At 39.5% G+C, this 26,116-nt stretch overlaps 1 protein-coding gene across 2 annotated transcripts in view; it reads left to right on the top strand.

Moving 5' to 3' along the window:
* The window catches only part of SUCLG2 (succinate-CoA ligase, GDP-forming, beta subunit), a 296,753-nt gene that overhangs the window by 52,653 nt on the left and 217,984 nt on the right, over window positions 1-26,116 (top strand). For both annotated transcript variants that reach the window (XM_011980355.1, XM_011980356.1), the window contains exon 2: window positions 12,243-12,384. In XM_011980355.1, the coding sequence (XP_011835745.1) occupies window positions 12,243-12,384 (142 nt within the window). The remainder of the gene's footprint in view (window positions 1-12,242; window positions 12,385-26,116) is intronic.

Genomic DNA, 26,116 nt, shown 5'->3' with positions numbered 1-26,116 from the left:
ATTTTCTGTTGCTTATAAGAGACAACCTGAAACTAGGTCATTTATAAAGAAAAGGAATTTATTTCTTACAGTTATGAAGCCTGAGGAGTCCAAGGTCAAGGGGCTGTATCTGATGACGGCCTTCTTGCTTCTGAGAACTCTTCTACATAGTCCCCAAGGGATGCATGGTGAAGGGACTAAGAGTACTAGCTCTGATCTTTCTTCTTTTTCTTAGAAAGCCACCAATTTCATTCCTGTGATAATCCATTAACCCATTAATCCATTCATCCTTGAATGGATTGGTCCATTCATGAGGGCAGAGCTCTTATAACCCAGTCACCTCCTACAGATCCCATCACTAGTACTGCCACGTTGGAAATTAAGTGCCAATATGAGTTTTGGAGGGGAGAAACATTCAAACCATAACAGGCCAGCTTGGGCAAAAGATTTGACGTTAAGATTGTTTTGAAAGAAGTGCCTTTTTTTGACTAGCAAGTACATCAGATTTACCATGTGCATATAAACTAACATTGTAAAATGTGTGTGTGTCTAATACTAGATTTCTTTTTTTTTTTCCTTAAACCCACATCTAATCCACGAGTAAGCTTTACCTCATCACCAAACTTTATCCATAATCCCCTCATTTCTTTCTATCCCCACCTCTACTGCCCTTCTCTATAGTCTAGTTGAGGGATCAGCACACTGACCTGCTAGCCAAATAAAGCTTTATTGGAACACAGCCATGCCCATTAATTTGTATATGATTGATGGTAGTTTGCACTACAAAGGCAGAGTTGAATAGGTGCAACAGAGTCCACTGGCCTCAAACCTAAAATATTTACTATCTGACTCTTTATAGAAAAAGTTTGCTAACCTTAATCTGGTTGAATGCAGTTCTCACCAATTGGTTTTATTCTCCAAAGAGAAAACAGTGACTTTTTTAAAACGTGAATTTGATCTTCTCACTTCCCTGTTTAAAACTGAGTGAATGAAGTCTAAACTCTGGATTTATCTTTCCAGCGCCCGCATTATCTGGTCCCTGCTGGCATTGTCGTGCTCCTCTGTCACCATACTCCCTCGTTCGTGCACGTACCAACCCCTTTCCTGCCCCAGAGCCTTGGAACATGCTGGCCTCTCAGCCTGCTGTGCTTTGCCTCAGTTCGTTCACAGGTGTACCTCTTTTCTGTCTCCAGGTTTCTGCACAGATGTCATTTCTTCAAAGGTGACCACTCAGTCTAAAATTGACCTGCACAGCTCATCATGTGTCTTTCTTTTTTTTTTTTCTTCTTTTTTTTTTTTTGAGACGGAGTCTCACTCTTTTGCCCAGGCTGGAGTGTAGTGGTGCAGTCTTGGCTCACTGCAACCTCCGCCACCTGGGTTCAAGCTATTCTCCTGCCTCAGCCTCCCGAGTACCTGGGATTAAAGGTACGTGCCAGCACACCCAGCTAATTTTTGTATTTTTAGTAGAGATGGGGTTTCACCATGTTGGCCAGGCTGGTCTTGAACTCCTGACCTGAGGTGATCCACCTGCCTTGGCTTCCAAAAGTGCTGGGATTACACGTGTGAGCCACTTCACCCAGCCTCATCATGTGTCTTTCATTTTCCTCATAGCACTTGCTACTCTGTAATTACACTCTTCATTTATGTGTTCATGTCTTTCTTCCCTGCCTCTCCTCCTAGGGCGAAAGCTTGGTGACCACAAAGAACTTGTCTGTGCTGATTACTGCTAGATCTTGGATGTCAAACACAGTGACCACATTATGGATGTAGTGGAAAATTGTTAAATGAATGAACAAAGTATAGGTTCTGCCGATTTCCTTGGTAGGAGTTAAATGCCAGTATATGTTTATATTACCTTAATTTGTTTTCTTTATCTATAAATAAATCTTGCCTACTTCTGTTCACAAGGTAAAATTAAGGTGATTTTCTTCTGCAATGTGATTGAGCTAGCATACTCTCCAGGAGGGAACAGACAGGGATTCTGAAAGGATGCTCGGTATTTTTAGAGCCGTTTATACGTTTGTTTCTGCTATTGTGCTAATATGCTAATGTTTATCAAGGTTGTATTTTTTTTCCCTCCCTTTCTTTCTTGCTGCTGGCAGAGCAGCAGTATAGAGTTATGCAGCAAGCCCTCCTTTGGGCATTTGTCCTTACTACAAAGTGCTTTACATTTCTTTGCTCCTTAAAATACATCCTGCTTTTCTGCTGAACCTAGGAAAAAAAGAACAAGGCAGTATCTTTGTGAATCTTAATTCTTTTGAGTTGGTGAAACCCATCCAGCAACCTCTCTTTCACACCTTCCCATTTTCCCATTGAACCTCATATTCGGTACAACTCTGTACCTTCCTGCAGTGAAATCTATAAATCAGAGCCTCCTGCTTCTTCTCTTGCCCCGGTTGACTTCAAGGCTCAGGGCCCATGTTTGTGCACTGGGAGATGATACACCAGCACTGCCTCATTAAAGGGCACGGGTCCTCAGTCAGACGTACCTGTATTTGAATTATGGCTTTGCCTCTGACCAGCTGTGTCACCCTGAGCAGGCACTTAGTTACTCTGAGCCTTCATTTGCTTATCTGTAAAATGGACTTCTGCTGGTATCTTCCTTTATGTGGAGAATTTCACGAGGTAATGCTTTCCAAGTGGAATAACACAGTTTCTGGAACTTCATGGGACTCAGAAATGTTCACTAGTATTTGATTTAGTTCAACAACGTAAGAGTTTGCCAAGGCACCCCAAGAAGAATGAATTCTAAAATAGCAACCTGCTATGATCCAGTTTCTGGATAATCTGAAAGCTCAACTGTCAATTCTTTTTTGGAAGTACAGATGATTTTATTACTATTATTTTAAACTGATGCTGCTTGCTTTACTGCTGGAGGCCTTAGATAAGACATGTGGTACTATCAGAGATGTGTTGTCAATGGAACAAAAATGGCCTCAGGCAGCTAGTCTGATCCTAGTCTGATGTCCTATGAAGAATAACTCAAGTGTTGTTTCTCTTGATGCGGGAACTTTAAAGCACTTTTCTTCTCTAGCCATCCACCCTAATTAAGTTTTGCGTCCCTTCAACACTGGCTTTTCAGGTACCATATCATCATTATTATCATTACCAATTTGTCAGCCGCTTTATTTGTTCATACTTTAAAATGGAAAACAGTAATTTTAGGTCAGGAATGGCAGTATAGTTTTTGTCTGTGGTGGTTCCAAGTAGTTTTTAGTTGACACAGCATTTACAGACTGACTAAAAAGAGAAAAAGTCAGATGTAATAATAGAAAGCTCATGGGCTTTTTTAAGGCCGGGGGACCTGGGTTCGAACCTTGCCTCTCTCTTTATCAGATGAGTGGCCTTAGACAAGCTATTTAACCCACTTCTTTCACCTTCAGACTTCTTCTGTGAGATGGGATAACCTAGTTCAGATGAGATGAAAAGTGAATTTACTTATACTAATTAGCACAGGTTTTCTTTTTGAGACAGAGTCTCGCTCTGTCGCCCAGGCTGGAGTGCAGTGGCACGATCTCGGCTCACTGCAACCTCCACCTCCGGGGTTGAAGCCATTCTCCTGCCTCAGCCTCCCGAGGAGCTGGGACTACAGCTGCCTGCCCACCATGCCCGGCTAATTTTTGTATTCTTAGTAGAGACGGGGTTTCACCATGCTGGCCAGGATGGTCTCAATCTCTTGATCTTGTAATCCGTGCCCCTCGGCCTCCCAAAGTGCTTGTATTACAGGTGTGAGCCACTGCGCCCGGCCCTGAGTAACACATTTTAAGATGCTTTCTGAATGTGAGATTTTTCTAGTTCTTCCTTTTGCCAATTACTGTTCTTTTTCTGTGATTGTTGAGTGATTCAAGTATAGAAATTCCATGATTACAGTTTAAAAATACCTCCCCAAATGTATTTAAAACAATGAGCAGGGCTCAGTGGGTACTATTAAAACAAAATTATTTATATGATCACCTCCTATTTTTATCTTAATGATTGCCAGATATCTACTTGTTACACCTTTCCTCCACTTTTATATTTCTGAATTAAATAATAATGGGTAACTTTTTTTGAGTACTTGTCATGGGCACCATTTCAGTTTATTTGCATATATTAACTCATTTAATCTTTACAACAGCCTTTGAAGATGGGCCTGTTAGTATCCTCTATTTTATAAATGAGGAAGTGAAACTCATGTCGGCTGCCATTTCTGCCATCCATAGGGTAGGTAGGATCTCTCTGTACCCCTTTTAGAGTTTAAGAACTCAGCCACAGGGAGCTAATTAATTGGTTGATTCATTTCCTTATAGTGTGCAAAACAGGGAGAACACAAGTGGAGAGTGGTGAAGAGTATTGCAGTGCTAAACAAAAGTGACATTCTGTTTTCAATGAAGACCACTCTTTAGCCTGAATGTGGAGGGAAAAATAGCAGTGTCAGTACCCACATTCCTACTCTTCCTTCTACATCTGACATTATTATTTTGTTCCTTTCCATAGGCTTAGGCTTCTAATCGCAATGGTTACTTTTCTTGCCTATTTCTGTAGCATGTTTTCATGCTGAAAGAGAAGTTGACATGCTGGTGTCATCATATTAAGGCCTAAACAGAACAGCATTACTGGTATTATTTTTTTCCTCTTACAAACAGGATTCCACTTAATCTCTTTTATGGGATGGCACAGTTAAAGTGCCTTCTTCATCAGAGCCTGTTTTAAACAAGCAGGCCTTTTATTTTATGACACTTATATTGAGACACATTGAGTTATATCTGTCTTTTCATTTGCACCAACACGTTTATTTGAGGCCTCATATTTCCTAGGTAACGTGACTAAGGTAGATTTATCGGTGCTAATTTGCATACAGAACAACATTGGCGAAACTAAAATATAACAAACACATACTAACTTTTGACTTGCCACAGCCCACCAAGCATCTGCCTTCGTTGCCATGCCTGTAATGAGAGGGAAATATATTTTCCTCTGAGTTTACAGCTAATTCCTTGTTTGTATTCCACTGTCGTCACTGCTGTTGAGAGCTTGAAATGAGGTTTAAGAGCCTCTTCATATCTAACAGCAGGAGTTTATATTAGAGGTGGTAGTTCTGTATAACAGAAAATGCGACTTTCGCTCACCCACCTCGATTTCATACCACATTTGAAGAACCCCGCTTCATTTAAGTAAGAGGCAAGCCCTTTGTTTTGCAGACAAGTTCATAGAGACTTAAGGCTACACCATTGTGTTAAAGCCTGGCTTGTATTTCTTTTTCTCAATGTTACTTTTAAGTAAATTGATATTTATGGAACAAATAATAAATGAATTTATTGAACAAAATTTTTTAAAATTACAGATTAGGTTGAAATTTCTTGGTCTGCCCTTCCCAAGTTTACTGGCAGTAGGTTGGTGAACATTATCTGGACCTTTTCTTATTCATTTACTTATGCATTTATGTATCCTTAGAAGATACACATTATTGCTTCATGTGTGAACATGTGTGTCTAATATACATTCTTCTACTGTATATATTGTTCTGCAACTTGTTGGGTTTTTTTAGTCTTGTGCCTTGTAGAATAATCAGTGCTACCATGTTCAGACTTAATAGGCTAGATTAGTCAATGCTGTTATAATGAGTTATTCCTAAGATCTCAGTGGTTAACACATCAAGCGTTTATTTCTCAGTCATGCATATGTGGGTCAGGTGACATCCCCCATGTTGTAACTCTTATAATCCAGCCTAATCTCACCTGTGACTCCATCATCTCCACATGTGGCTTCCAGGTCCTTGTAGCTAACAAATAGGGCTCTGGAGGATTGCACATGGTCTCTTAAAAGTTTTGGCATACTAGCTACAAGGAAACTGAGAAATGTAGGGGTACACATGGTTACATGGTGATACTGTGTTGCTATAGATAATTTTAAATACTTTACACAGTCAGAGTATATTATAGTTTGTTTTGCCAGTCTCTTATTTGATGGGCATTTGGATCATTTCCAATCTTATCCTTTTGTTATGTACAATTCTACAGAGAAGATCTTGCATGTATCTCTGGTACATGTTTTGCTAGGATAGATACCCAGGAAGCAGACTTACCAGGTCGGAGGATGAGGGTGCTTTAGTTTTCATAAACACTGTCAAATTGTTTTGGAAGGTGGTTGCACTAGTGTTCTATTGTAAGGGTAGTATCTGAGAAAGTACATTTCACCAGACCTTCAACGACAGTAGTATCAGATCTCGTGTGTGTGTGTGTGTGTGTGTGTGTGTTTGTGTGTGTGTATGTTTGTGTTCAGTAGCATCTTCATTCCTTTTGGCAAAATGGCTTCTTCTGTTTTGTTTGAATTTCTGTTTTCTTGATTACTAGTAAGTCCTGGCCTCTTTCTAATACTGCTTTATGCTGCCTTCCCAAGTGAGCAATACTAGTGTGCAAAGTCGGGCTGAAGAAGGATGGAGCAAGTGCAGAGCCAGTGGGTAGACACTTTTCCCTTTCGGGGTACCCAGCTCAGGGACATTTCTTTTGATATTCTCTATTGATTCCCCCACCTCCCCACCCCAGGTGCTATTTCAGTTGTCTCTACACCTCTAATTTTAAAACCATGGGGCGAAGGATGATTTCTTGGGCATGTCGTTTTTTGTTTTTTGTTTTTTTTCTGTGTAGCTGTCTAGTTTTGTGCTTGGAGTTTTTATGTCAGTTTTTGCCCACTTAGCCATTGTCTTGTTATCTCCTGGTTTTCTTTGTCCCCTGCCTCATTTTTCATTCTTTTTCTTCTGCTTCTGCTCCCTTGTTCCCATAGGCCCTTAAATCTTTATGTGCTGCTTTTCTTTTAAGTTGTGTTTTTCCCGTTCCCCTCCAAGCTTAGAAATGCTTGCTGTATCAAAGAAACACAGGAAGGAAGGGAAGGATGGCAAGGATATTGTACAAGTCCAAAGGGAATAAAACCTAGGTGCCCACCTACCCCAGCTAGTTTAAGAACATGATGCTGTTCCTAAGATGGTCACTTTGCCAAAATCCATGTGAAGGAAGGAAAGAAGCTAAGAATTAGTCCAGCTTTCATCAGGCGTCTGGCTTACTATATGATCCCTAGGCAAGTCACTTTCCCTCATTAGGCCTCCAGGTTCCTGACTGTAAACTGAGGACCCCAGTGGTCCCTTTGTATCATGAAACCCCAATATTTGAAAGATGTGACTAACTGGGAAACTTCTCCAGTATAGGGTCCCAAATACCTTTGTAAAAGTGGATCCTGCCATTCCCCTTTACCTTCAACCTGCGAAGCACTGAGTCAGTAAGGGCCCGGTCGGGAAGACAGGGATTCCTTGAGGTCATTTAATAGAATTTAACAAAGATTGTAAGGCACACAGGCTGGGAAGGCAACACAGAGATGGATGGACAACAGCAGGAATCTTCCGTGAGCCGTAGGAGAGGAAGGAAGTGGTGTTGGCAGAGTCCAGGGCCAGCTGTTGGAAGCAGAAGTCATGGCAGGGGAGGCAGTGGGAGCTGGAATGTGGAAGAAAGAGCTGTCTGGAGAGACCTGGAGCTTCAGAGGAGATGCCGTTGCACCCACAAAGAGGACAACAAAGCCTGGTGTCTTCCCCCTATTGTTCAGTCTCTGAACAGAGTGCCAAGTTTAGGCAGAAGAGCCTGTGGAATGGTCCTGAGGGCAGGCTGGCAAATGACTGGCAGAAACAATCGAAAGGCATGGGCAGATGATCTTTATACTCCATTCCATTGCTTGCATTTTAGAATTCATGGATTCTCTGGGAGATTCTTCATGTCTCCTGCAGCAAAGATGTTAGTTTAGGGTCATAACAGGTAGCTCTTCTTAGGAGTTGAAATAAACTTCTACCATTCTAGCATCTTAGGACAAGACCTACTCACATCTCCACCTCCCTCCCTCCCAAAGCCTGGAGTAGTTACATTTTACCTTACATGAGCTCTGTCAGCATTTCATGAAAGCCCTATTCCTGGTAGACTTTTGACAAAAGGGACAGTATTTTACTTATCTCTTTTCTTAGTCTGTATCACCACAGAGCCTCTGGGGCCATAATACAAACACAGGGAACCAACAGTGTTACCCAATTGATCCAGAAGCTTTACTGTTTCTTAGTAACCTGTGATCTTAGGCAAGTTCAGCCCCAGTTTCCTAATTTGTAACATGGCTTTATTGGTCAGTAAAGCCGATTGGGCAAAAAGGTTGTGCAATAGTAACAACCGCCAGAATTTCGGTGGCTAAAAATCCACAAAGGTGTATTTTTTACTACACATTTATGTAAAGTCACTTGGTATATGACCATCCTTACTCTGGTCCCTGGCTGATAGATCAGCTGCCATCTTGAATGTTGCCATTCTGCATATCTAGAGAGGGCGAACTTGGATGGGGTGGGAGGGATGGCAATTAACTGTTGGCCTGAATGCGTCACGCAACATATGTACTCACAACTTACTGGCTGGAACTAGTTAATTGATATGATACTGTGATATAATAAAAAAATAACATATTTGGTCTTTACCTCTGGTTCCTGACACACAGTTCCTAAGACCCTTGGGATATCTGAAGTGATGAGTGTCTTTTGTACCTTAATGAGATGACTAGTGGTTGGAGTCCCCTAGGTAGCTTCAGGATTGTGACTGGTTACTAGAAAGCCCAAGGCATAATTAGAGGATTGAGACTTTCGGCCCCATCCTCCCAGTCTCTGGGGAAGAGAGAGGGACTGAAAGTTGACTTAATCGCCAATGGCTAATGAGGTAACAATCATGCCTATATAATAAAACCATAAAACCTTAAGAGGACAAGGTTTGGAGAGCTTCCAGATTGCCAAATATATGGTGGTATCTGGAAGGTGGTACTCCCAGAAAGGGCATGGAAGCTCCATGGACTTACTTTGTTATGTACACCTCTTCCATCTGGCTGTTCACCAGTGTCTTTTGTCGTATCCTTTATAAATAACTGGTAAATGTCAGCAGTGGTTTTTGTGAGCTCTGTTAGCCATCCTATAAACTTTATTAAACCCGAGGAAGGGGTCTTGGGGACTCCCAGTTGATAGCTGATTGGTCAGAAGCACAGGTAAAATAACCTGAGGCTTGTGCCTGGCATCTGAAGTGGGTATAGTCCTGTGGGACTGAGCCTCTAACCTGGGAGATCTGATGCTAACTCTAGGTAGTAGATAATGGCATCACTTAACTTCAGCTGACGTAAGGAAGTGCCTAGAGGGAAGAAGACTGGGGATATTTCTTGATTTGCACTAATGACAGCTACAGAGAGAGAGAATAATTCTTGACATTTCCTGATTGTTTTAACCATGAAACATGAATATTTAATATAATGCCTAACTCAAGATAAATGCTCAATTAATAGTAGATGGAACTATTATCATTACTATTCAGCAGTTTATATTACATTTCCAGCATACTTTCTACCATCCATTTGCATAGCAGATTTCTCCTCACCCTTTTTTACAACTGAAAATGCAGAAGTAAACATAAATTATTTTTCTGTAGATTTATCACAGTTATGATTTTTTTTTTTTGAGACTGAGTCTCTCTCTGTCACCCAGGCTGGAGTGCAGTGGCACAATCATAGCTCACTGCAGCCTCAGCCTACAGGCTCAAGTTATCCTCCAGCCGCAGCCACCCAATTAGCTGGGACTATGGGCATGCACCACCACACCCAGCTAATGTTTTTACCTTGTGTAGAGGCAGAGTCTCACTATGTTGGCCAGGCTGGTCTTGAACTACTGGGCTCAAGCAATCTTCCTGCGTCAGTCTCTCAAGATACTGGGATTACAGGTGTGAACCACTGCATCTGCCCACACCCAGCTATAAATTCTTAGTAAGTGGAGTTGTCTTGAAGTTTTAGAGCCAGTCAGGGTCCTACTCTTCCAAGTTTTGGATTGACAAAAATAGGTGATTATTCTGTAAAAGAATTCCTTTGTGGACTGATAACTGGGTGTCATCAGTGGTTTTGGAACTGTGCTTACTGTCCTGGTTTTCAATTTAAGAGCAACAGACTTTAAGCTGGCTTTCATTTGAGTCAGTGTGGAAACAGTCAATATATGTTATATGTCTGTGAAGCTGGCCTCTGGATCAATTGCAATTAGTTTTCAGCAGATTGCATTAACATATCTAAAATTAATACGTCAAGTGTTCTGATGAAAAGGAATTGACCACAACCACATTGTGGCTGTTTTTAGTCTCCCTCAAATGCTCTTTTCAAACTATATTTTTTCTTCTTTGGTTAATGGCTTTAAATTGGTATGTCAACGTAGACATAATCTATTGATTGTTCCCATTTGCCTTTTAAGAGTGGTCCTAGATAATAGCACACAGCTAATGTTTAATGTTTTCTTTCACTAAGGAGCTTTTTCGCTAAATGCCTTAAACTTGTATTTTTCTTTGTATGTTATATAACACGCTATTAAGACTATAAAGCCTTTGAGTATGTTCATTTACAGAAGTTTGTGTTTTTCAAATTACTAATGTTTCATGAAGACTTAAAAAGTAAGATTAAGAAATAATGTATAGTTAAAAAATAATATATAGTAAATGATGTGAGCATTGCTTGTCTGGCAATTTATGTTTATCCCAGTATTATTTATTTCTAAAGAAGAAGTATAGGCCACTTCAATGTTGAAAACAAAACCAAACCATCATTACCAGCAGCTACAAGGACAGAACAGAGAGCTATCTTTAGGCTTTATCATGTTGAAATTTGAATTTTTTTACCACTGTGTATATATTGTATTATGTTTATTTCAGGTCTTAAGGATTAACTTGTACTTTTTTATTTTTAGAGGTGGCCAGTTTTGGGAATGAAAAGTTGTCTGTATCAGGAGACAAAAGGCAGGGTTGATTCATTTGGCCATCTAAGTGGCATTTTTTTGGGTGTCTTTCATATGTCAAGCACTGTCACCTTCTTCATAGAGATACAGAGAAGTTTAAGGCACACTTTCTACCCTTTAGTAGAACACAGTCTAGTTGTGGGGTTCTAGAGCTTTGAATCACCCTATTTCAAAAGAGCTCCATGAGTACATCATAGCATGGGGATACCAGAAGAAAATGACATTGTAAGGACACAGTAGATGTCCTGAAAGGTAATGGCTCCATGTGATGAAGCCCTGTGGGCCTCACTTTTATGGTCTGTGTGACACTGCCTTGGACATCCACCAAAGCCATGGACAGAAGCCAGTAGAGATTGTGTCAGGTGATGTCCATGTACTACCAGTCTTGTGATCCAGTTGCGTGATTGATGTTTTGGTTTGTGCATTAATGATATTGTCATCCTACCTCTTGTGAGTAGTGTTTCCTTTGCCTAGGACTCATGGATGGAAAGGAGCTTACATTAAATGTATTCATTTTTCCTTTTTTTTTTTTTCCTTTTAAAAATGGGGCTTATGGATTTGGTAGGGAATACTGTTGATATTGGATAAAATGTAAAGAATTTATTTGTTCATGTTATTGTGTCCTTTGACTATGTCCTTTTAACGCAGATAAAAACACGTAGTACATGTTGGAAAACCACTTCTACTTGAAACTTAAGCCGAGATTCCTTTAATACACAAGTTGCAGTTTAGGAACTAGTTTAATTAATGGTGAATCTTTCAGGTTATTGCACTCAACCTTGGCGCATGAAAGAGATAATCTCGTTAAACACACAATGGCCCTACCTAGACTCTGTTAAAAACTATGGTAAAGAAATGAATTAGTCTGTGGCCCAGTGACTTCAGAGTGTTTAAACAAATTTCCTGAAAAACCTTACAATGATTAACAATCTATATACAGTTATTAAAATAATGCTATGCTCTTTATTTATTTGGGGTGAGAGGTGGGGAGCCATATCCATATAATAGAGTCCTTAACAGTTTTTAAAGTAACTTATTGTGAAATACTTGTAGACTCACGGGAAGTTGCAAAAATAGTATAGCAGCCCCATGTACCCTTCATCCAGCTTCCCCTAATTTTGACACCTCGTATAGTTGTGGTACAATATCAAAAGCAGGAAATTGATATTTATGTAATATTATTAACTAGATCACAGACCTCACTCAGCTTTCAGCATTTTTAAAAAACCTGCATTCATTTGTGTGTGTATAGTTTTCCTTAACAATTTTTGTCAAAAAATAATTAAGCATGAATTTAAGTGGATTTTTTTTTTTTTTTTTTTTTTTTTTGTTTTTGCTTCTCTCAATTCTGGGTTGCTGATTGCCAGTCGACATTACCTCTAAGCCTGGCCATATAGGTTGACTTTTATTTTTCTTGCTATTAATGAGTGTTCTTACCTCTCTCCTTCAATTTCTGTAGGCAGTTCAATTAACCTCCAGAAGATGGCTGAACCTGCAGGAATACCAGAGCAAGAAACTGATGTCTGACAACGGAGTGAGAGTTCAAAGATTCTTTGTAGCAGACACTGCGAATGAAGCTCTCGAGGCTGCTAAGAGACTAAGTAAGCTTATTCATAATGGGTGAAATATACTTGCCCAAATCAGTGAATTCACAGGTAGCAGTTTCCCACTAGTTAATTTTTTGTTGTTGTTGTGGGTTAAACTGAGAGGGACAGATACAGGGGAGAGCTTAAAATTGCAAAAACAAAAAAGTCCAGATTGCCTCGTGTACATGTGTGTAAGTGTGCAGGAATCACGTGGTGACTGCAGGATGAGGGGAGGGGTCTGCTTTCAGAGCTTTGTCCCTTGAGTCTTCAGTCCTGCTGACCTGGGAGGAGATGTGGAATCACAGAACAGCCTTCAGTGTGATGACCTGGGTGTAGGAGAATAGAGCCCTTCTTTCCTGGTGCACCTAGAGGTTTCCTCTAGACCGGGCCCTGCCTAACCCATGCTGCATGAGATTCACAGGCACCTCTGTGTCCTCAGTTCCGCCAGGATCACCCACTGGAGGCACTTGGCCTAAGTGTCAAAAACCTTAGAACAGGCTCTGTGGGGTGGCTCATGCCTATAATCTCAGTACTTTGAGAGGCTGAGGAGGGAGGATCACTTGAGTCCAGGAGTTTGAGACCAGCCTGGGCAACATAGCAGAACCCATTTATACAAAAACTAAAAAAATTAGCCTAGTATGGTGGTATATGTCTGTAGTCCTAGCTACTTTGGAGGCCTAGGCAGGAGGATCACTTGAGCCCAGGAGTTTGAGATTGCAGTGGGCTATGATCACACTAATATACTCTAGCCTGGGTGACAGAGTGAGACCCTATCTCTTAAAAAAAAAAAAAAAAAAATTTAGAACAACAGACAACTTCCCTTTCTTTTCAGTATCCCTTAGGGAGGGTGTATCCTCAGAAATTCTTACAGTATGAGCATGAAGGTGTTTTCATCCCAGCTCTTTTTGAAATGAAGAATCATGCAACAGTGGAGCATGGTTCAATAATGTGTGGAGGGAATGGATGGAAGCCTTCAACAATATTTGATGACACAAAAGGAAATTGTGATCCATATTAACTAACAAAGGAAATGATAACTGCAATTTAAAGAAGCAAAAATCATCAATTTAGGAAAAATTTATTTTTACATGAGATAGCAGCACATGGAATGTTGCTCCACGGTAGTTTTTCAGAGGTTTTAGTCACTATTTCACCCAGTTTTGTCAGCTGTGGGTTAGTGGCTGGGAGAAACATGGCTGAAGGGCTTGAGAAGCCATTCATTGCAGGATGAATCAGTTGTTGACATCCTTCTTTAAGTCCCTTAGAACATGGGGAGAGCACCATCTGAGTGACTGGAGGAGACCAAAGGCAAGAGCATGACTTTAAAATCAAGCTAACTTTGCTTCAGTGTTTTGCCCTCCCTTTTACCAGCTTTGTAATTTTGCAGAAATACCTTTTCCGTCCTTGCCTCAGTTTCTTTATCTGTAGGGCCAAAGCTAATAGTACTTATTTCTCAATGCTATTAGGAGTCTTTAAGAGTGTATTAGTCTATTCTCATCCTTCTAATAAAGACATTCCTTAGACTGGGTAATTTATAAAGGAAAGAGGTTTAGTGGACTCACAGTTCCACATGGCTGCGAAGACCTCACAATCATAGTGGAAGGCAAAGGAAGAGCAAAGGAATGTCTTACATGGTGGCAGACAAGAACTCGTGCAGGGGAACTCCCATTTATAAAACCGTTAGATCTCGTGAGACTTACTCACTACCATTAGAACAGTATGGGGAAAACTGCCCTAGTGATTCAGTTATCTCCACCTGGCCCCACCCTTGACATGTGGGGATTATTACAATTCATGGTGAGATTAGGGTGTAGACAGCCAAACCATATCAAAGGGAGATTGTTGTGTGGTAGAACATCTAGCCAGTTTTCCTACTTACAGATCCAGATATTAGGGATCAGGTCCTGCTCGCTGCCTTTCAGTGAGCATCCGCCTCTGTGTGGCATGCAGACTCTCTAGGTATCAGTCTGGATTGCCACTGTCTAGTAGGAGTATAATGTGAGCCACATAAGTATTTTAAAGTTTTCTAACAGTCACATTAAAAAAATGAAAAATAAATGGGTAAAATTAATGTTCATAATACATTCTGTTTACTCCAGTATATCTAAAACAACATCATTTCAGCATGGAATTAATGGAGTTACCAACGGGATATTTTGTGTTCATTTCTTTGTCCCGATCTTCGGCAACCTGGTTGGAATTCTATGCTTCCAGCACATCTCATTTCAGACTAGTCACATTTCAGGTACTCAAGAGACTCATGTGGCTAGTGGCTACCATCTAGCACAGTACAGATATGGACACCAGAAGGATTTGCATGTGCATCCTTCAGCCTTGGGAATGCAGTTGTTTCCCACTAAAAATAAAGAATTGTGAGTAACAACTCAGTCTTTTCCAGGGATCAGTAGCAAAGGTTGAGAGTGTAAGATAGAGGCACTCTCCATATTTCAATTTTCTGATTTTCTATGCTCTTTTAAGAGTAAGTGCGTAGGTACTTCAGCTAGTAATTGTTCTTTGAACTTTTTAAAGTTCTCCCAGATGCTAATACACCAGACCCTTTCTATGTTATGTCAGTTGAAATGTATATGTGTTCTTTTCTGGAACAAAGATTTATTGAGGGTCAACCATGTACTAGGCACTGTGGACACAGCTGTGGAAGACAGGCAAACCCTTTTTCTTCATAGAATTTACGTTCTAGAAATAAAATTAATTTGTAATTTTCAGATTAAATGTAGAAATTGAAGTGACTTATATTTTAATAAATGAAAATTAATTTCATTTTTAAAAACTATCAAGATTGGTTTTTACCATGAGAAAATCCCAGTAAAATTAGATCTAAACCTGGATGAGAGCTCCTCAGTGAACTGTGATAATAGACTCAGTAAAGGTTAGTACTGTATTCCAGCCTTTTCGTAAGAAAGGATCATTTTTGTTTTATACTCTTGTGGTTTGGGGATTGGGAAGTGAGAGCAAAGAAATGTAAAGTTCAAGTTGGTCTTTGATCTTATTTCCCCGTTATTTTCTTTGAAGCACTAGCATTACAGGTATAACTAAGTTTTTTAAGATAATTCTGGAAGCCAGTTGATTACTCCCCTCACCTCTCTTAGGCATAACAGATAATCTCTTTGAGATATTCCTGGAGATATGTACTTAGTGAACTAATTGACTTCTTAGTTATGGGTTTGTTTTATGAACATTTAGCCATTGTATTGTGGTTGGAGATTGTATACTATGCTTTTTATTTTTATTTGCATTTATTTTTGACTTCTTTTAGAGACAGGGTCTCACTCCGTCACCCAGGCTGGAGTGCAGTGGTATAATCATAGTTCACCGCAATCTCCAACTCCTGGGCTTGACTGATCCTCCCACGTCAGCCTCCACAGTAGCTAGGACTACAGGCGCACACCACCATACCTGGCTAATTTTTATATCTTTATTTTTTGTAGAGATGGGGTCTCTCTATGTTGCCCAGTTTGGCCTCAAGTGATCCTCCTGCCTCAGCCTCTCGAAGTGCTGGGATTACAGCCGAGAGCCATTGCACCTGGTTGTATCATGCTTTCAATAGAATTTCTGCTCTGGAGGAATGAACAGTGTTGCATTGACATGCTGGAGCTGGGACAAGGGAGGGAAAAAAAAAGAGACAATAAAGCAATTTTAAGTAAAAGAAAATTAGTTCTTCAGGTACGCTTTCAAGAAATACAAACTGGATAAAGGGTTGAGAATGATAAAAGGATTGACAAAATCAAACTGGATAAAGGAATGGAGAATGATGCATGGTTGTGTGTGTGTGCATATAGGAGCATGTGAGTGTGTGTGCACTCAGGTTTCACCTGTGCATATCTGTGATGCTCCTTAAGGTGGTATGGCCAACAGAGGGCCTGTTCCTGTCTAGGGCTAAACAGCAATTTGGAAAATTCAAGCTCCTTATTTGGTGAATGAATCAGTAATCCTTCCTGTACTCAGTGAGTAGTTTTGGTAGAAGGAAGGACTCCTCTGATTTCTGTTGTTGAATCGTTTTGGTCTAAGGGGAAATTTATAGCATTAGAAGAGGATATGGAACCAATTCTAGTTGGTTAAAAGTGAAAAGAGTTGATCATAAATATAAAAATTGTGTGCACATCACTGAGATTAGCTGGAGAGAGCAAAGCAAGAAGAATCTGGCAAAAATTCAGAGTATTTACATTCTTGTCACCACAAGATTGACAGAACCAAGAGCACAATTGAAATTTTAGCAAATAGATTTGAGGTTAAGATTAAAGCTAGATTTTGCACACATCTTCCTGATTGTACTGAAAAAATGGGACCTTCACCGTATAATTATGATACTATCATGGGAGAAAATTGCCTAGGATGATAATGTGTTTAACATTCAGAAAGTGCTATATAAGATTTATTGCTGTCATCATCATCATCATCATCATTGTCGTCAATGGCAGCAAATTCCAGGAGGTTCAGAGACATCATAATAACTATCCTGCTAATCATGTGTTAGGAGAGTTCATATTTTAATTAGAAAGATTTGTAAATAATTGAAAGGTATTTGCTTACCTTTCTACTTTATTCATATTTTGATGTGTTTTGAAATGACATTTTATAAAATATTTTGAAAATAAATGTGATGTCTGTGATTTCCAGGGTGACCTCTGTGCGAATTGTCTCTTTGTGCCTGAACCTGCATTCCTACTTGTCTGTTGACCGCTTGTTCATGGGTGTCTTTGGCACACCTGACCCAAATGGAACTTGTCATCTCTTGGTTGCTCCAAACCTTCTCTTCCTCTTCTCGCCACCGTGCTTACCCAGCTGAAATACCTCTGCATCCTTAATATCTCTCATGTCTATTATATCCAGTTGGTTGCCAAATTCAGTCATTGCTTATGTCATTTTACAAGCAAGGAAACAGGCAAGATAAAGTTAAAAAAACATGCCGAGATTGTAGAGCTAATTGACAAAGATGATGGGATTTTAATCCAATCAGATTAGATTAAATCTCCCCTGGCATTTTCCTTTTTGCTAACTTGGTGATGATATTCTTGGGAGATTTTTATGTGTGGGTCAGCATTTTAAAGATGGAAAATGCATAATAATCAAATTAGAAGACATGGCAGATTTTAAGGTGCAATATATAGAAACTGTGTCATCTGCAGGTATTTTCTTAATGATTCATTTGGTTTTATCTCTGAGCAAATAGAACCTTTTGCTGTGTAGTTAGGGAAAGCTTGTTAATTTGAACATTTGTTTAAAATGGGTAATGCAAACATTTTGTTTCTGAAACACTGTTCATAATGGTAAGATGTTGAGTGAGATCCTCATTTTCTTGCATAGAAAATGGATTCGTCTCTGAGAGAGCAAATTTAGTTTGAATTAAGTTTTTAATGTGGATAATATTCATTGCTGCTGCCATTTATCGGAGCCACCTTTTATAATCACGCTTTAAAGGAGGAGTTGTTTACGTTGCATACAATTTTTTTAGGAGGCTTATTAAGTACATACTTTTCTTCTCTTATGGATTACATTAATGAATACAGTCAGCAGATCATTACAGAATACCTACTGTGTGAATGACTGATCTTCATGTTACCTTTTCAGTTCTCTTTGAAGGTAAATGAAGGATTTTGTCTCTCATATCACTGGAAAGACCTGTCTTAAAAAAGCATTTTTATATAAACTTAGATGAATCGTGTCTAGGACCACTACCTTTCAGTTTTTAGAATCTCCACAATTTATTAATTATTCCATGCATGTTGACATGAGACTCTTACCATTTGATTAAGCAAGAAAATTGCATTTCAAAAACTCACATTTTTATTTTTTGTCAGGAAAGAAAATTGAACTATGAATGGAGAAATTAATCTTCTCTGAGCTAATGACATGCATCCTAAAATGGAGATAAGGAGCTTTTATTGAACTTGGCTAGTTTTTGATTGCTTTCAGCTATAACATGTTTCCATTCGTCAATATGATAACTTGCTCTTTTGGTTTTATGTAATCGCGTCCTAAAGCCTGGTGAATTACTTTACACCATTAAGGAATTGTATTTTATGTAAAAAAGGAATTGCTGCCCATTGGCTACTGATTGACATGTACTATTAATCCTATAGGCAATTAAATACATTGCAAGCCTCTGATTGTCGTGGCTTTGTCCTATCACATGTGGTTAGGATCTTGCAAAAAGATCTTAATATCCTTTTTGTTGAGATGATGGTCATTTTTGTCTTATAATGACAGACAAGGATAACATTGATTTTTGTGAAGTAAGTTTTCATTTTACCAACATATCAGCTGCCCATTATTTTGCCTTTGGAGTCAATAATATAAAGCTGCTCCTAGGGTAATGGCATATGTGGTCCATAAGAGGTTGAAGCAGTATCTGCTTTCTAGGAATAACAGTGGTGTCCTCGCCAGATAGATGGTTTCTGTGGTGTGGTTTGATTGCGTTCCTGGCTGCTGTTGGCCTCTTTGCTTCCTTCCCATTTTTTAAGTCTGATTCTCCTGACTTCTTGGTGATTATGTGAGCCTTCCAATTTCTTTTTTGTAATTTAGTTCATGCTTATTTCACCTAGAGTTAATTTCTGTTGCTTGCTGCTAAGAACCTGGTCTCATCCAGATAGAGTGCTTCTCATAGGTCCTCAGAGACAGTAGATGCTCACAAATAAATATTGTTATTCAGAAAATGTTCACTTGCTCATGCTCACTTGCAAATGCTCCTTAAAGGAGCACCTGAAATGAAATTGATGGTTTTCCCTAACTGTATTTATAAAGAGGATATCCCATTCAACAAGTTGTAGCTTTTAATGACATTTTTCTATTGTATGTATTTTTGCAAAGAGATCCCCCTTTTATAAAATGTTATTTTTTCTTCTTCCTAAGTCTGCAAATATAAATGGTCTTCTCTGGTCATCTCCTTAGAATTTCTCTGTGCTAGAATATCTTTTCCCTAAGTGTCTTGTGGTATTCACTGAATAGAAGCAGCAGGAGACCTGCAGAGTGAAGGGAGAGATCAAGGCGGGTTGTAGGCAGGCAGGCTTTATGGGCGTGTACATGTAGCTTCCTTTCAGTTTCCTAAGAAACAAATGAGAACAGTACTTTGAAACTCAATGCCTTAACTTCAATTTTAACAGTCTACTAAAGCAAGCATTAATTCTTCTTACAGTTTAACCAATAGAAATAATAGTGGTGGCATTTAAGCTTTGGGCCTTTACCATGTGCCTAGTATTGTGCTGAGCATTTCACAAATATTATCTCCTGGAATCTTCATCTAAACCAAAGGGAAAGACTTTCGTTTAATGACTGGTACTGAGTATCACCAGATCTCTTCATGCCCATGATTGTGTATCCATGGTAACTAACATAATTTTACTTTCTGTCTTTTCGGTGTGTCATTAATGGAGTTATGTATTATCTTGTGTTTATTCTTATTTTTTTAATTTTTAATTTTTTAATTTTTTGAGACACAGTTTCTTTCTGTTGCCCCAGGTGGAGTTAGGGGGTGCTATCTTAGCTCACTGCAACCTCTGCCTCCTGGGTTCAGGCAATTCTCATGCCTTAGCACCCTGAGTATCTGGGATTATAGGCGTGCACCACTATGCCCAGCTAATTTTTATATTTTTAATAGACACGGAGTTTCACCATGTTGCCCAGGATTGTCTCAAACTCCTGGCCTCAAGTGATCTTCCCACCTTGGCCTCCCAAATTGCTGGCTTTTGGGAGGTCAAGGTGGGAAGATTATAGGCCTGGCTGACTTGTTTTTTTAAAGCTACCTCATTGAGAATGGACAAAGAAGTTATGTTGGCATATGGTCTCATCTTCCAGGACTTTCCCATGAAATATTATTCCCTGGGGCCTTTGACTCACCCCAGTGTAAAGTTTGGCAGTTTTGAAAGTTCAGAGGATACTTTATGGGCTATAAATGCAGAAAAACTTTACCTAGGGTGAATGACATAGGACCTCACTGCTGTAATCTGTCTGGGTGGATTGCCCCTTTTAAAGAAATCTTAAACATAATTACACAAATCTTTTCTGATTATCAAAGGAACATGCTCATTATTTTGATATTGGAAAATATAGGAAAGTACAAAGAAGTAAAAAATATCTTCTAATCTCATTACTTAGAGGAAACTTGTACTAATATTAACATATTTTCTTTCATTTTTCTTATGCATGCCTTCATTCAGCAATATTAATTTCTGTGTACATATGTATATGACATAATTGAGAGAGAATGAACTTGTTTCTAAATATGGTAAGGTACTAAGTACAGTTTTGTTTATAATTTTTGTTTTAAAATTCTATATTATAAAATGAACATTGTCTAAATATTAAATATTTTTTTCCAAAATATTATTTTAAGGTTTTATGATAATCTCTAGATTGCGTTATTTCATCTTGTAGCTATTTTTGGATTGTTTTTCTCTGTACTGGCATATTAGGTAATGCTAGCATCTGAAGCACATAAGCTACCCCATTCCCAGTAGCCTGGTGCAAGAAGGATTTATTTCTTAATCACATAAACATCTAGCATGATGTTCTTGGTCTGCTGCAGGAACCTAGGCTCCTTTTGTTTTTCATTCCGCTGTCTTCCACACATGGCTCCCAAAGATGACCTGGAAAGTATGCCCATTCCAGCCACTCAAAAGGCAAAACAACCATGGAGGATTGCATGTAGGAATTTGCACAGACTATATCATTTCAGCTAAAAGTGATCGCATGATCTCAACCAACTTCAAGGGTGGCTGGGAAATACAGTTTCAATCCATGCTTAGGAAAAGGAAGAATGGGCTTGATGATCATGTAGCAGTTGCTTCTGAAAGTAGTGTTTGGAATCTTGAAAACGTTTGTCTCTTTGCTTCAAGGCTTAGAAGACACATGGGCTATACAGTCAGAACAGAGCTCCCACTCCAGCTCTACTTTGACTGATTACCCTAAACCACAATTTACTTGACTATAAAATAGGGGACAATACGTACTTCGAGGAATGATTGAGATAGCAACCAAGATAAATGAAACACATGTTTCACACAAATGAGGCACTCACCAAGTTCTCTTTCTTTTTTTCTTCTTTTTTGGATTGAACAGAGCCAGTGTTTTGAGCTATCGTAAACGAAATACAAAACAACTATTAAAAACATCAACAGCAGATAAAAATAAAAATTTTCAATACTTTTCAATAACACCCAAGTGTGAAGCTATATTTTTTATACAACTTGTCAGATAACTTGATAATGAATATATAATGACTCGTATGCTGTTGGTTGATATTTTCTAGGTAGATGAGCATGTAAGTCAAATGTTGCATAATTTTTAAAGGAAATGAGAATCATACTTTCTTTACATTGCAACAGAATAAGTATTACATATGGAAGTATGCTTTTAAGATGCTACGCTATTCCCCAAGGTGGTTGTAACAGGCATTGGCAATATTTAACAGATGTTCGCAAATAGTACTAAGGCTTCACTTGAGTTTTCTAGGCTACAGACAAAAAAGTCAGGAAATGAATTGAGAAGGTTTAAAAGAGTTATATTACTTGATCTACCTTAGGATGAAAATTGGGTAAGTAAACAAGCTATCTCAATTATGTAATTTTTTTTCTTTCATTCAACATGGAACAAGCTAAGAGATTTGGGAGTCTGTTATTTCTCTCAAATTAAATGTGAGCCAAGTATTAGAATTTTTTTTTCGTCTTCAGGCTTTTATTTGAGCAAATATACCAGTCACTTCAGTATGGGGAAGAGGAAACAGATGGGATGTGGATAACAGGGGAAAAATAACAGTGCTAAAAGTATTTGATATGCAAAAATCAAATTGTTCCCAGAGTCATCAGGTGCTAGATGTAGCACTGAAAAACAACTTTACATAAATATATATTTTCTTTATAAATAACCTGTCCATTAACATCATAAACATGTGAAAACCTGGATCCCTTTGAGACACTCTTGCTCAGAATTTCTTACTACTGTTCCTTGTTTAGTGGATTCAGTTTTAACTCACTGTGGCATACACAGTCAGTTGTGCATGACACAGTCACAATTTACCTTTCCCTCACTGTCCTCTCTTTATGCCTGTTTCCCAGCATGTGGCCACATCAGTTTCCTTCCTGCCTTCATCCATATTCTTTCTTCCATAGTGCACCTTCTGACATGGTGAAGATGACTCTGGAGTTTGCCTTGAATTCAAATCCTGCATTTGCTCCATGATAGCTGCACAACCCTAGGCAAGTTACTTAGCCTCTAGAATCCTCAGTTTCGTCATCTGTAAAACGGGCTTAGTAATATTGCTTCCTAGGAGAGCCAGGAGAGTAAAATGAGATCATGCCATGCATAAGGTTAAGCAGAGTTGCATACTCTAAAGTTTCCAATAATGGATAGTTAGGATCATTATCATTGTCATGATCTCCCAGTTTTTGTGGCTCAACTTAATCATCACCTCTTCAGTGATGTCTTTGAGAAGGTACTGCGGTAGTATTTAAGAAGGTGGGCTCTGGAAGAGACTGCCTTAGTTTGAAGCATAGTGCCACTCCTTTTTAACTGTGTTGTAACTTCTCGAAGGCTCCATTTCCTCATCTATAAAATATGGGATGTCAGTAGTGTCTACTCATGGCTTTGATAGGAGGAGTGATCTAGGCCTAAACAGTGTCTGGCTCATAGGAAACATCAGTAGATGATGTGCTTTTTGCTGTTATGGTAAGTAGTGTGTTCCACATCACAGCATACACTGGGTGGTGCAGGGGCTGAAATTTAACCTGTTGCCTCTGTACCCAGAAAGAGGAAGCACATTCCTTATGACATAGTTGTGAGGTGACCTTTCACATGATACTTTTCATATACAAAATAAAGCATAGGTGTTTCCGGAAATCTGGACAGGCTTCAAGATTCATCTGGCATTTAAGCTTAGAATTTCTGTCTCTAAGTATAGGTGATCATCCCTATTGGTTTGCTTGGGACAGACTTGAATACATCTGGTACTCCAGAACTATTATTAACTGCAAATCCCTTTTACTCTCAAAGTTGTCTCCATTTAAAGAACAAAGTTTGTGGTTACCTGAATAAGATTAAGGATGACTCTTTGATAGCAGCTGTTGTTAACAGGAAGCCTGTTTTGTAGGAAAGACAATGAGAGTTTTGGCTGGGCACCGTGGCTAACACCTGTAATCCTAGCACTTTGGGAGGCTGAGGCGGGCATATTGCCTGAGTTCAGGAGTTTGAGACCAGCCTGGGCAACACGATGAAACCCTGTCTGTACTAAAATTCAAAAAATTAGCTGTGCGTGGCAGCTTGCGCCTGTAGTCCCAGCTACTCAGGAGGCTGAGGCAGGAGAATTGCTGGAACCCGGGAGGCAGAGCTTGCAGTGAGCCGAGATCATGCCACTGCACTCCACTCTGGGCGACTCCATCTCCAAAAAAAAAGACTCCATCTCAAAAAAAAAAAAAAAAACACAGAAGGAAAAGAAAATGAGAGGTTTTTTTTGTTTGTTTTGTTTTTCGTTTTTGTTTTTTTGAGATGGAGTCTCACTCTGTTGCCCAGGCTGGAATTCAGGGGCACGATCTTGGCTCACTGAAGCCTCTGCCTTCTGGGTTAAAGCGATTCTCCTCCCTCAGCCTCCTGGGTAGCTGGGACTACAGGCACCCGCCACCATGCCTGGCTAATTTTTCTATTTTTAGTAGAGACGGAGTTTTACCATATTGGCCAGGCTGGTCTTGAACTCCTGACCATGTGATCCACCTGCCTTGGCCTCCCAAAGTGCTGGGACCACAGACGTGTGCCACTGCACCCGGCCAAAGATGAGAGCTTTAAATATTATTCCATCAATTCATGCAGCTTTTAAATGAAGGATGAACAAGAGAAGAAAGGGCCTTCCAGACAGTTTGGGATGACTACTGGGAGTCGGGTACAGAAACAGATAGGGAGGACGAGGCTGGATTTTTTCTAGGGCTAAAAGTTTCCCATTCACGTTTGCATTCCTGGTACCTGGACCATAGTATGAATTCCGTAAGTGGTTACTGAATTGAAGAGTTAATAAGAGAACAAAGACGTCCAGGAACCCTCCATCTAGGCTAAAAGTTGCCAAGCAGGACTTCTGGTGTGCATGCCCAGTGGCTTTTCTCTAATGTCATTGGGTCATGTTTGTAAGCTTTGTTTAAGGGAGAAGGTAAAACTAAGGAAGCAACAGCCCTATAGACAATGGTGGGAAGTTGGGAAATTATGAAGGGACATATCAACTCGGTGGCTTTGCCTATTGCCATCCTCGTGTCCAGGGTTCTCTTCAGGTTGGTCCTCCTGTCTGATGCCACAGAACAGCCTTAGTTGAAATGTGGGGGTGGTTAGGTCTGGTATTACTAGGAATGAATCTCCTTAGACAAAGACAGCTTCACCTTCTGTGGGTTCTCTCTGATCTCTGGCAGGTCATGTTAACAAAAGTCCCTGGTCCATAGTAGCTTTTTGTTCTATTTACATTGATGAGCTCTGCTTTCAGTTATAGGATCTTTAGATATGTGCTCATTTCAGTTTAAAGGTGTCCCAAATATACTCATCTCAATGCCATTTTTGTCACTGCCTCCCCTACTTCTGGAAAAATAAATCAATATTCCTCAGGATTAGACAGTAGCTCTCCATCCTTGCCAGAGTTGTGTGTATTATAAGTGAGGGGACTATAAGGAAAACATGAGAGGGCTCAAAACCCCCTGTGATTTAAGTAACCCCTTTCCAATGGGACATTAATTCATTTAACAGTTATTGAGTACCTGAAATGATCAGGTACTGAGGTTCGTTGGGCACAAGGATGACTACAAATGGTTGGTGCTTCCAAGACGTTCACTGCTTGGTAGAGAGACAGATGTGTAAACCCATAGGGATACAGGGATAGTAAAGGTGTGCCCAGATATGGGCACACAGGGAAAAGGGATGCCTATTCCACTGTAGATGCTGGGTGGCCAGGGAAGCCTTCTTGGAAGAGACGAAAACTACTTTCCCTTTCTGACTCATTATTAAATATAATACATTTAACAAACAGAGTGTTTTTCTGACCCAAAATAGAAACCTTGTCCTTAACTTTCTTTCTTTCTCCTTGGCTCTCCTGAAAATAATCTTTCAAAATGATTAGCAAGAAGTTGGCAGTTCTAGCTTTAAACAGAGAAGTAGTAACTGTGATCGTCTTACTGTTTGTGTGTAAAGCTAATTACTTGTGTTAAGGGTAAGAGAGAGGTGTGTTTCCTGATGGAAATATAGATGGCTGCTTTCTGAGATAGATCCTATAGACAACCGGTCAAGGAGTACTACTTTAAGTAAACCAAACCACTCCTTGCCTTTTAGGTCAGGAAACTTATGGATACCCACCCAGAGTTCATCAAACTAAGGAAGTTGGATGTTCATCAACCAAGCCTATGAGAATGATGTATACACCAGAATGCCAATGGTACATTTACAAAATGGAATGATTTTCTCATGACTAGAATGTTCAGATCTGCCATCGTGGTGTCTTAGGAGACACATTCATCTTGTTTTACCTTTATGCAATTCTTTTCCTTTTCAAGACAAAGAGCACATTTCAACAAAACCTTAGACTTTCATTTACTTATGCTCTCATCAAATATTGATCTGGTGTGTGTGCTAGGTGGTAGAAAATACAATGGCTGAAATGTTTTGAAAACTCAGTGTATCTATAATAAACACTGTTAAGTGTTTATCCTGCTTTATCTCACTGAATCCTCATGTGCCTTTTCTGAGATATGCCATTGTCCTAATCCATAGTTTATAA

The sequence above is a fragment of the Mandrillus leucophaeus genome, unplaced genomic scaffold (assembly GCF_000951045.1).
Source record: "Mandrillus leucophaeus isolate KB7577 unplaced genomic scaffold, Mleu.le_1.0 Scaffold210, whole genome shotgun sequence".
NCBI lineage: Eukaryota > Metazoa > Chordata > Mammalia > Primates > Cercopithecidae > Mandrillus > Mandrillus leucophaeus.
This window is presented reverse-complemented; position numbering and strand designations above follow the sequence as displayed.